General features: G+C 48.1%; 2 protein-coding genes across 2 annotated transcripts in view; one reads left to right on the top strand and one right to left on the bottom strand.

Annotated features, from left to right (window-relative positions):
* Positions 1-548: 548 nt before the first annotated feature.
* GPR148 (G protein-coupled receptor 148) lies at positions 549-1,604 on the top strand. The gene has a single exon (XM_064165126.1). The coding sequence runs from the start codon at positions 549-551 to the stop codon at positions 1,602-1,604; it is 1,056 nt and encodes a 351-aa protein (XP_064021196.1).
* Positions 1,605-9,911: 8,307 nt separating this feature from the next.
* The window catches only part of KLHL6 (kelch like family member 6), a 28,660-nt gene continuing 26,403 nt past the window's right edge, over positions 9,912-12,168 (bottom strand). Inside the window, exon 7 of the mRNA XM_064164756.1 lies at positions 9,912-10,952. Within this exon, the coding sequence (XP_064020826.1) occupies positions 10,651-10,952 (302 nt within the window). The 3' untranslated portion in view covers positions 9,912-10,650. The remainder of the gene's footprint in view (positions 10,953-12,168) is intronic.

Genomic DNA, 12,168 nt, shown 5'->3' on the forward strand with positions numbered 1-12,168 from the left:
CTTGACAAGAGGCCTGAGAGCCATTTTTATTGATCACTCCAAACCGATTGTGTTGTCGCACACAAATTGGTACAAAACATCACCTAATCACATTTATGGCTCTGCTACATCAGTTCACGTGGAGTATTGTTCTGCATCATCACATATTTGTTTAATCAAGCTAATATTGCATCTGCCTCATTGGAGTGATAATGTGATGAGAACAAACTCAAATGCTGTAAATGATCAACTCTTCAATTTCTGATCAAGGAGCTAGCTGAAGGATCTAGACCTTTTTAAAACCACACAAAGATTCATTCTCTTTTCTAAACAGAAGATTTTGCAGAAAGGAACTAAAAATCTCCACTTTAGGCAAAAACATCATTTGGCATCGTAGAAGTCACCTAAAATGTGGCATCTTTCTGTCCTTGAGGAGATCTGGTAGAATTGGCTACAGAAGCTGCTTTGCTGCCATGGACTTTTTGCACAATCTGCTTAATTTGTCTTCCTAAGGACTCGGTGTAGAAGATCTGCTTTCTCCATCTCAACCATCCCCACATCCTAAGGAAATGGAATTCTCTGGCTGTGCTTCAGTGAGGAGAGCAAATACAACTGTGTATCACTACAGGGAGACAGATTTCAACAGTTCCTCGACACTGGATGATGTCTCTTTGTTGTCTTTGCTGGAGGAATGGGCTCTCAGTCCGCCAAGCGTAAACATGAAGATGTTTTTAATCCCTCCAGTTGTCTGCCTTGTGGCAGGCGTCTTCATCATTCCTACTATTTTGTTTGTGATCTTCTCCAGGTTCAGCTTCCGTCAGGAAACAAGGTACCTGCTGCTGGGGAATTCTCTGCTCTCTGATCTGATGTACCTGCTGTTCTACACCCTGTCAGCTGCTCTCAATGCAGCACATGTACACCTCCCAAAAGAAGCTTGTGTCCTGCTATTATTTCTGCTGGCAGCTGCTTGCTGCGGAGGGTTGTTCACAGCTGCTGCAATCGTCCTGGACACGTACATAGCTGTTCTGTTTCCCTTGCGCTACGTTGCTATTTTGCCTCCTTCACGAACTAGGAAAGTCATTGTGCTACTGTGGCTGTGCTCTGGGGCTTTCCCTGGCATTTTCTTCTTGGTGCTGTGGAGTACTCACAGCTTTGTGTCCTGCGTCCTAGAAACGTGCTCAGTTCCAATAATACTAATCTTAACTCTGAAAGGGACCGATGCTGTGAAGCTCTGTTTCTGGCTTTCTACCGTGGTTATCTTCCTCTGCCTGTCTCTAATATTTTGTTGCTATGCTATTCTGTATTTTAAAACCAAACAGTCAGGTATCTGGGAGAGCATCTGCTCCAGAGCGACTGTAACGTTCTTAATGCACAACAGTGCATTGTTTTTTCACTTATTTCCACCCTTGGCCCTTTTCATAGAATCATTCTTGTGCTTTAATGTCACCAGATTGCAGACAGGAATTTGGATCTCCCTGACAGTCTGCAATGTCCTGATGATTCTGCCTAAAGTTTTGTTCCCTTTTCTGTATGGGCTTCGATACAGAGAGCTCTCAGCATCTCTCAAATCCATTGTCAGAAGGAAGCAGCTCCGCCTGGCGTCACCTGTTTCATCACTGTCCTGAGCCAATGCAGAGCACAGCCTCAGCTACTTTGTTAGCATGCCATCCTGATGGAAATCATTCAGCTCCTGAAGAAGTGATCTGAAGAAGTGATCAATCCATGTCCAAAAAGACATGGCTCGATGACTCTGCCTTCTTGGTGCCAGACGGACACAGCTCTTTCATCACATCACAGCTGAGAATACAGTGAATGCTACCCTGGATGAAGTTCTAAGCTTTGTTGTGATGTGGAAAGGCAGTACCTTTGGAGGAGTTGCCAAATCAGTTTTCCCCCACCTGTGGCAAATGCCTTTCTGGAAAACAGAAAGTTAAAAATAGATGGTGCTAAACAGAGGGGACAACAACAGGTCTCTTGGCAGCATCACATGGAGCAGAAAAGGATCCCTAAGCAAACATGCTGTGAACAGAGCAGTTATTTCATTCACTCAGTGTGTTCTTGCAAGGTTGGTGGCCAATGCCATGTTCTTTAATCATCATTGAGAGCTGCCTCTGGAAACTGCTGTCGGGCTGCCCTTCCTCTTGCTAGCTGCTGTATGGATTCTGTCTGACAATCTGCAGAACTCCAGATTTTTATAGTCTTGGTCTGATGGGAAGTCACCTTTGATCAGTGTCTCTTGGGCAGCCCAGCACATGATGCTGTCAGGGAGAAACTGGATGAGCCACCTGGAGTGGGACGGGAGTGGGGAGCAATGGGTGGCAGTGCCTCCTTGCAGGATGGCTGCAGAGTGCATGGCTCAGCCCAGACCTGTACTGGGTCTGTGCTGGTGGGATCAGGCCAAATCTGAATCCAGCAGCTGGAGCAGCAGGGTAGGAGCAGTAAGGTGTGAGGCTAGGCATAGGTTTACCCATAGCATTGCTCAGACATGAGCCAAGGTGTGGAACTAAGCATTAAGGCCTGCTTCTGAGTCCCTGCTGAGACATGTCCCAGTCTGGCTCACAAAAATCTTCTCTAGCAGCCTGACCTAGGGTTACAGCTGCACTATGTCAGAGCTAGTGTTGGGTACCTGCTACCAAACCTCTGGGAAGGTCAGGAGGAGAGGCTGCAGAGCCTGTTGTACTCAGGGACAAGACATTTGTTATCTTGTAAGACCTTCTTAGGTTTTCTTGATCAGCCACCTGAAGATGAGGAAAACATACTTCTGATCTTGAAAGAAAATTTCATTGGACATTGCCATTAGTGTGGGAAATGTAAATTTCAGTGCTGTTCCTTGGGCTTGGGACAAGATCTTTTGTATTTCTAAAGGCAATGTTTTTAGTATTGATTTCTCTTTACACAAAAATACATTGGCATTAAAAAATGGCTCTCGATTTCACTCGGTGTTATTCTTTTCCTTCTGTGCAGACACTCCCCACCTTCTGTTTGCTTAAAGCAATACACAGAAAGTGCTGAATGTGGATTTTGGGTATTTCATACTCCTCTGAAGAATTCCACTGAGTGTAAGCCAGGAGGAGATGGGTGTCTGGTTGCATGAGATGTTTTTTTTTGGCATTAAAGCCTGTTTGAGATGTTCCTGCTGATGTCTTTCTCTCCTCATTCCCAAACTGCATGTTACTCTCCTCACATTGCAGTGTTTGCTCTCTCCAGTTTGCTGATACAGCTGCTTCTGGGGTTGCAGGTTAAAAATATCCCTCCAAAGAGAAGTGGTGCTGTTTTCATTTTAACCAAGCAATCTGGTTTGTAGGCTGTTCTGCCAGCAGCTGTGTCAGCACAATTGCAGGAGTGGTGGTGGTATAACATGTTCTAGTTCAGAGACAGGAATGAGCAGAGACATCTTAGAGGTTTTGCTGCTGAGAGATGCTTCTTGTGTAAAAACTCCTCTAAGGTAAAGTTATCACAGTATCACAGTATTGTCAGGGTTGGAAGAGACCTCACAGATCATCAAGTCCAACCCTTTACCACAGAGCTCAAGGCCAGACCATGGCACCAAGTGCCACGTCCAGTCCTGCCTTGAACAGCTCCAGGGACGGCAACTCCACCACCTCCCCGGGCAGCCCATTCCAGTGTCCAATGACTCTCTCAGGGAAGAACTTTCTCCTCACCTCCAGCCTAAATCTCCCCTGGCACAGCCTGAGGCTGTGTCCTCTTGTTCTGGTGCTGGCCACCTGAGAGAAGAGAGCAACCTCCTCCTGGCCACAACCACCCCTCAGGTAGTTGTAGACAGCAATAAGGTCTGCCCTGAGCCTCCTCTTCTCCAGGCTAACCAATCCCAGCTCCCTCAGCCTCTCCTCGTAGGGCTGTGCTCAAGGCCTCTCCCCAGCCTCGTTGCCCTTCTCTGGACACGCTCAAGCATCTCAATGTCCCTCCTAAACTGGGGGGCCCAGAACTGAACACAGTACTCAAGGTGAGGTCTAACCAGTGCAGAGTGCAGGGGCAGAATGACCTCCCTGCTCCTGCTGACCACACCATTCCTGATGCAGGCCAGGATGCCACTGGCTCTCTTGGCCACCTGGGCACACTGCTGGCTCATGTTCAGTTGCTGCAAGTGAATAAACTGTAATTATTATGTATTTGCTTTAACTGTGGTTTTGTGCTTCCCTTGTTTTGACCAAAAGGAGCTTTGTTTTCCAGGGAAACAACAACAACCACCACCAATGTTTCTTCTCAGTTAAAAGAAACCCCAATCCCAAAAGAACCCAAACCGATTAGGATCTAGAAGGTGCTTTTTACTGGCTGCTTTTATTTTTCTCCAAGTTGAGTGTACTATAAACACCTGTCACACATGCTATGCTTGTCTGAAGATTTATATTCAGCCTGGAAAACAGCTCTTCTGTAACACTGGAGAGGATGGGGAAATGTCTATACACCAAGTCAGGTGCTTTCTGCCAAATGCCTTTAGCATTCAACGTGATCACGAATGGAAGAGGCACCTGGGGCTCCCCAGGCCATGAATCTTTATGCCTGTGCCCATTGACAAAGATGCTGATGACTCACAACTTAGGTTCTGAGATCAACAACTTAGGTTGTTTTGTCCATGGAAAGTTCTTTCAAGCTTTATTACCTGAGGTTTACATACATTGTAAATTTTCTTGCTAAGCAATAAAGATAACTGTGTAAATAGCATAAAAATAGTTCTATATACAGCCATAGGTGACTTTGAGTAGCTGCAGGTTAATAGCATTTGATATTCCTGCTAGCCTCTGTCAGTTAGGAACTTAATCTCCTGGGCAGACTCGGGTAGAATTACGTTGCCAACACTGTAACTCTTCTTGCATGCACATCTCCTGGACACATTTAGAGACAGCTCAGAGTTTAGTAACATAAAGGACACTGGAAGGTGGAGAAAGTGAATTGGTGACCATGGCAAGTTTATGTATGTATGAAATCTGCCCACAGTGATACCATTAGGACCAAGCAAACAAAAAAGCTCCGTGGAAATGACCTTCTAAGAAAGATGAGTAAAATAATCTTATTTGGGTCCTTACTGTTCCCTGAAATGGGTGTTTGCCAAGAAAATATATTAGCTGAACTGAACTGAGTTACACTGAATGGAACTCTAAAAAGGTCATCTGCATTGTGAGCTGATGGTATTTCATGAATCCACTTTAAGGAAGTTTAACATTAGATAGATGAGTTTTCCTTATGTGACTGCTCATAGCTTTTTGTGCACTATCACTGTGTTGTCTGTTACAAAAGCAGTATGCTGCAGCATGTGTAGAAGAAACACACCATACATCTGGCTCATCTGCTTTGGGGCATTTCTCCAGTTCTCCAAAGTCTATCTGCAAAAGTCACCAAGGCAACGTAACAAGCACTAAATGTTTTGAGTTTTCTCTTCAAGGTCGTTAAGCTTCCTGATCTGCCAGAACCTCGTGGCTGAAGTGATTAACAGCCGTGTAAGGATGTCTCTGTGTAAGCTCTGGAAATTCAAACTGAGGCTATTTAGCAGAGCCCAGCTATCGACTTCTCCTAGGTCACATAAGTGAACTTCTTGGATGTCAATGTGCCTGCCCAGCTTTTTCGTTTAAGTGAAATGGAGAGCAGTTCACTTTAACATGTGATTTGACAGCAGGGGGACAGTAAATCTTTAATGAATTCCGATAGCATGAATCACTAAAGGTATTATAATTTATAGACTAAATATACTCCTGGTCTGTTTCCCCCCCTCTTTTCTTCTGCCAGTAGTGTCACTTCTCTTGCCACTGCCCTCTTCCCTCTCTCAGTTGAATTTTTAGTGCAGTTGACTGCTGTCTGTAAGCTGCAGACTGAAGGGAGTCAGAGCTGCATTGCAGGGGCTGGGGCTGGATATCACAGTATCACAGTATCACAGTATCATCAGTGTTGGAAGAGACCTCACAGATCATCAAGTCCAACCCTTTACCACAGAGCTCAAGGCTAGACCATGGCACCAAGTGCCACGTCCAGTCCTGCCTTGAAGTGCCCCAGGGACGGCGACTCCACCACCTCCCCGGGCTGCCCATTCCAGTGTCCAATGACTCTCTCAGGGAAGAACTTTCTCCTCACCTCCAGCCTAAATCTCCCCTGGCGCAGCCTGAGGCTGTGTCCTCTTGTTCTGGTGCTGGCCACCTGAGAGAAGAGAGCAACCTCCTCCTGGCCACAACCTCCCCTCAGGTAGTTGTAGACAGCAATAAGGTCACCCCTGAGCCTCCTCTTCTCCAGGCTAACCAATCCCAGCTCCCTCAGCCTCTCCTCGTAGGGCTGTGCTCAAGGCCTCTCCCCAGCCTCATCGCCCTTCTCTGGACACGCTCAAGCATCTCAATGTCCCTCCTAAACTGGGGGGCCCAGACCTGAACACAGTACTCAAGGTGTGGTCTAACCAGTGCAGAGTACAGGGGCAGAATGACCTCCCTGCTCCTGCTGGCCACACCATTCCTGATGCAGGCCAGGATGCCACTGGCTCTCTTGGCCACCTGGGCACACTGCTGGCCCAGCACTGGAGAAATAAGTAACGTCTGTATTTGGGTTTGTGCCTCAGAAGAGATCAGTTTCAGGTTTGTGAGATATGGAGAATCTCCAGGCAGGTAAACATGCACACAGCTTTGCATCTGGGGCTTAGTTCATTTGCAGCTATTTGAGTCATTATTCAGTAAAACTAATTAACCTCCTGCAGTTTTAGTAATTGGTATTAGAGTGTCTAGTCCTGCTCCGTCAGTAGGCTGTGTCGTTGTCTAAGAGAAGTTTCCTACAGAAATAGGTCAGAAGGAAGCTGGCGTTTGCCTGCTTTGCACTTGGGGCACCCTCGGGGCTGTGACCCTGGCTGGCCCCGGGCCCGGCCACGCTGCTCTCGCAGGGACTCCTCTGCTCTTTGCTTCACCGCTCACGGGTTTTGTACACTGAGATACTCTGTGGCCTTTGGACAGTGTGGCCGTGGCCATTCCCTGTGGGAAGGGAGTTTTTAAGACAGATGAGGGAGAGCCCATGGAAGGAAAAGGAAATTGCAAGTTTCCTTCACTCTTGATTCCTGTTGTCTCCTGTCTGCACCCCTGCCTGACCGCTGATCGCTGAGGGCGCAGCGCTGCCAGTCCCTGCCCTTTTTTCACAAGCCTCCTATTTTGGCGTTGTCATAAAACTGCTGATCCCGAACGGTTTTCTTTCTTTTGAATGTGCTTCACGTCCTTCAGATTGCAACATGAACCTGCAAGTTACAAAGAGCAGGGAGGCGAAGCAAAACAACTCCTCGTTAAGGGTCAGAATGCTGGGAGAATCCCGGGCTAGGAGAGGGAGGAGAGCCAAGCTGCGCTTCTGCTGCCTCGGCTTTGTCAGCAGGGAAGGAAGGGGCTGCTCACGCCTGCCCGAGCAAAACAACTCCTCGTTAAGGGTCAGAATGCTGGGAGAATCCCGGGCTAGGAGAGGGAGGAGAGCCAAGCTGTGCTTCTGCTGCCTCGGCTTTGTCAGCAGGGAAGGAAGGAGCTGCTCACGCCTGCCCGAGCAAAACAACTCCTCGTTAAGGGTCAGAATGCTGGGAGAATCCCGGGCTAGGAGAGGGAGGAGAGCCAAGCTGTGCTTCTGCTGCCTCGGCTTTGTCAGCCGGGAAGGAAGGGGCTGCTCACGCCTGCCCGAGCTCTGCAGGTGTGGCTCACCAGCTGCCGCAGGAGAGACCAGAAGCTGTTTTCTGCCTCTGGTACGTAGATTTTACAGCTTGCATTGGGAAGTTTACTTGGACAACTTTTTTTCCAACTTGATGGATTATTTTCTCCAAGAAAAAAAAACCACCAAGTTTTGCTGCTGGCATTGTGGGGATAAAAACAGCAACCAACTCCTGAGGGCTGCTGTTTTTGAATGGTTGCCAGTCAGAAGACCTGGTCAGCTTCAGCAGCTAGCATTAGTTTTGGCAACAGGTGAAAATACAGAGGCAGACTTTCTCAAATGGAAAGGGAGATGCCCCTTTCAATCACGTCCTCTTTCCCTGTAGAGCAGCTGGTACTGTAGCCTTCTCAAAGGTGGCCACTGTTCTCCACAAAAGGAGCAGGGTCTGACACACCAGAAGACTGTGCTGCAATTCAGTGAGACCCAGACAGGCATGAGAATTGGGTAGAGAGGAGCCTCGTGAAGTTTGACAAGGGCAAGTGTAGAGTCCTGCATCTGGGGCGAATAAACCCCTATGGAGTGCAGCTCTGTGGAGAAGGACCTGGGAGTGCTGCTGGACAAGTTCACCATGAGCCAGCAAAGTGCCCTTGTGGACAAGAAGGCAAATGGTATCTTGGGGTGAATTAACAAAACTGTGGCCAACAGGTTGAGGAAGGTTCTCCTTCCCTTCTACTCTGCCCTGGTGAGGCCACATCTGGAGTATTGTGTCCAGTTCTGGGCTCCCCAGTTCAGGAGAGTCAGGGAACTACTGGAGAGAGTCCAGTGAAAGGCCTTGAAGATGATGAGGGAACTGAGCCATCTCTCTTATGAGGGGAGACTGAAAGACCCAGGGCTCTTTTCCTGGAAAGGAGCAGACTGGGAGGGGATCTTCTCAATGCTGAGCAATAACTGAAGGGTGGAGGTCAGGAGGATGGGGCTGGGCTCTTTTCAGGGGCTGCCAATGATAAGGCAAGGGGCAACAGGTGTAAACTAAAACCCAAGAAGGTTTCACTTAAACATAAGGCCATAATTCTTTGAGAGTACTGGAGCACTGGGACTGGCCTGCCTGGAGGGGTTGTGGAGTGTCCTTCTTTGGAGACTTTCAAAGCCCACCTGGATGTGTCCCTGTGTAATCTGGTCTAAAGGAACCTGCTTTAGCAGGGAGATTGGACTAGATGATATGCATAAGTCCCTTCCAATTGCCACCATCCTGTAAGCCTGTGAAAACCTTGTGTAACAAAAATACCCTTTTTTAGAAGGCATTTCTCCATTTCTTCCAAAAAGCAGAGCAGGATGGGGCAGTCTGGGCCAGCGTGGAAGCGTGAGAAGTGCTGCACCCTGCAGAACAACAGGAACATAAAGAAGGAAGGGGACCAGTTTTAAAAACAGCTGAAAATGGGAGGTCTGTGGGAAAAGAATAGAAATAGAAAATAATAGAAAATGGCCAGAGTTACAGAAGTGAGTTGTAAGGCACATGAGAAATTGCAGAAGAGAGAGGAATTCTTGCAGTCTTTCTGAGAGAAGGACATGGTGGTGGAGACCTTGTGGAGGGGCACACACTTAGCCGACAGGCTGCACCTGGGTTGCAGCAGGCTCTGCGGTGTGGTCTCTGGACCCTGTTGTAGTGCTGAGCACTCTGCCATTAGTCTGCTGAAATTAGGGAACCCACTTTTTGGTTTGAAATTATTATTTTTACCTTCAGCTCAACATGAGAGAAATAATATTTTAGTACTGTATAAGGCAAAAGGAGACAGCACAGAGAGGGAGGGAGACTGGAAGCAGTCGCTGCTTTCTGCTGAGGCAGATTTGTTTTGCAGCATTTTCTGTCTTGATTTAATGGTAAGTTGGCTCTTTCCAGCAACTAGGCAGGGAATGAATTATGGGAATGCGTTCCCAGTCTTTGGCCAAGTGTCCCAGAGCGTCCTGGGCGTGACCTTTTCATGTTTATTTTCTTCCCTCTGCAACTGACCCAGATGCTGGGACTTGAGACTTGGGCCCGCCTGGCCCGGTGAACGTTTGCCCCTTCTAGTACAGCCTGTGATGATCCCAGGAATCAGGCTGGGAACAGTACCTGGAACTGTTTTTGTCCCCAGCAGGCTGTTCCGTCCGTTTGCATTCCAGGAAATCCTGGGGAAAATTCTGGGAGAGCACTGCCACCCAGTGGGATAGAGGCAGGGATGCCAGCAGTCCAGCTCAGCAGTACTCCCTTGTGTCCAGCAACAAGGAGAGGAAAGAGCCTTTCAGGCAGAGCAGTAAAGCGCACCAGAAGAGAACAAAAGGGAAACTAAGTTCTGGTCAGCTTTATTAGAAACCAGCTACAATGAATGCTCAGTAGAACCAGGTTAGCCTTCGTTTGTATCTGCAGCCTGTGCACTCTCCTTCTTGGCCATCACAGCAAGGTTTGCAGAGTGAGACAGAGTTCTTTTGCTCAGGCAGAACTCAAAAACTAACAGAGTCTTCAAGCAAACAAACAAGTTCTAACTTAATCTAACTTGCCAACCACTGGAAGGGAGAAAACCCCAGACACGGCTTTGGAGTAAACAACATTATGTTTCACTACAGCTACGAGTCTTTCATTCCAAAGGGCATTGTCTTGTCTTTTGGGGGTTTCTCCCCCCTTTTTTTTTTTCACTAGTAGGTGCTGCAAATCCAGCTTAGCACAATAAATAGTGGGGCAAACATCGGGACCAAGCTGAGCCAGTTCAAACATGTTTCAGGGCAGATGTAGCTGGGAAGTAAATTTTCCACCTACACATCACATTTCTTTGCCTGACTGGAGGTATTGTGTTGACAGCAGTAAACTACAGCTGGCTCCTTTGTTTTTCTGTGGGGGGAAGGAATTAAGATAATTTAAGGGTATACTGTACAGAGGAAATGCAAGAGCTGAGCATATATACAGATATGCCCCGGAGGACCTCAGCCGTGCTATTTCCACCCATTGCTACCTGCAGCTAACAAACATCACCGCTGCGGTCTGTGCCACTGGGCACAGAGGTGTTGGGTTCCTTTGCGGTTCTCCTGAGGTCAGACAGAAACTGCCCCCGGCACAATCCTTCGGATGTGCGTGTAAGACTTCCTGAGGGTAACGCTCCCATGATGAGACACCCCCCGAGGCAGGACACACTCTTCTGTCAGCTTCTGAGTTTCAGGGTCCCAGCACAGCACAGTCGCAATGACCTCGTTCTTTTCATCTCGGCCCCCGGTGATGAACAACTTGTTGTTGCAAGGAGAAATCCCACAACTGGCTCTCTCATGGGTAAACTGAGTCACCAGGCACCATGTGTCCTCCTGGGGGCTGTAGGAGTAGAGTGCTTTCATTGCCCCACCTGGGGAGGAAATGGATATCAGTTTGCACTGCCAGTTCCTGCAAGAGGTTTTAAGTAAACCACCCACTTCAGCAAGGCTCCATTCCTGACATTCTTAAGAATGATTTATGCCCCAAAGCAAAAAAACCTCAAGGTCACAGGATACTTCATTGTTTCGAAAGCCCTATCTGCAGAAGGCCACTTATTGTTCACAAGGCTGGGGAATTCAAGGCCAGAACATGCTGCTGTGCTCACACAGTGTGACCACAGTGCAGGCAGCATCAGCCCTTCCTTCTGGTGCTGGAACATGTCCAGAGAAGGGCAACAAAGCTGGTGAGGGGCCTGGAGCACAAATCCTATGAGGAGAGGTTGAGGGAGCTGGGCCTGTTTAGCCTGGAGAAGAGGAGGCTCAGGGGTGATCTTATTACTGTCTACAACTACCTGAAGGAACATTGTAGCCAGGTGGGGGGTGGCCTCTTCTCCCAGGCAACCAGCAATAGAACAAGGGGACACAGTCTCAAGCTGTGCCAGGGTAGGTTTAGGCTGGATATTAGGAAGAAGCTCTTCACAGAGAGAGTGATTGGCATTGGAATGGGCTGCCCAGGGAGGTGGTGGTGGCACCGTCCCTGGGGGTCTTCAAGAAAAGCCTGGATGGGGCACTTAGTGCCATGGTCTGGTTGATTGGTTAGGGCTGGGTGCTAGGTTGGACTGGATGATCTTGGAGGTCTCTTCCAACCTGGTTGATTCTATGATTCTTATACCTACTGCTTCAGCTAAGGACACAACTGCAGAGAAAATCAATCTTGTTTAAAAGAGCTTAGACCATTAAGGCCTAGGTGTCTAGGTGAAGGACTTCAGTGTCCATCAACCCACTTTCTGCCCAGAGCTGGCTGTTTTCAAAGGTGTGTGCTTCACTTAGGGGACTGTCACACTGAACCATCTGCTTACAGGTGTGCTAAACCTTCAGTTCCTCCATGCTTCCCAAATCTGAAGGCATTCTTGAAAGCTTTAGTGCACCTTTTCCAATTTTGCAGGGTCCTTCTCTCTTGAAAAATGGTCAATAGAATCATAGAATCATAGAATCAACCAGATTGGAAGAGACCTCCAAGATTATCCAGTCCAACCTATCCCCCAGCCCAACCTATCCCCCAGCCCTATCCAGTCAACCAGACCATGGCACTAAGTGCCTCCACCACCTCCCTGGGCAGCCCATTCCAGTGGCAAATGACTGAGGCTA

Source organism: Pogoniulus pusillus, chromosome 26 (genome assembly GCF_015220805.1).
Source record: "Pogoniulus pusillus isolate bPogPus1 chromosome 26, bPogPus1.pri, whole genome shotgun sequence".
Classification (NCBI taxonomy): domain Eukaryota; kingdom Metazoa; phylum Chordata; class Aves; order Piciformes; family Lybiidae; genus Pogoniulus; species Pogoniulus pusillus.

Bases quoted from the DNA above. Each gene is read 5' to 3' on its own strand.
- GPR148 (XM_064165126.1), top strand. From the start codon at position 549: ATGGAATTCTCTGGCTGTGCTTCAGTGAGGAGAGCAAATACAACTGTG.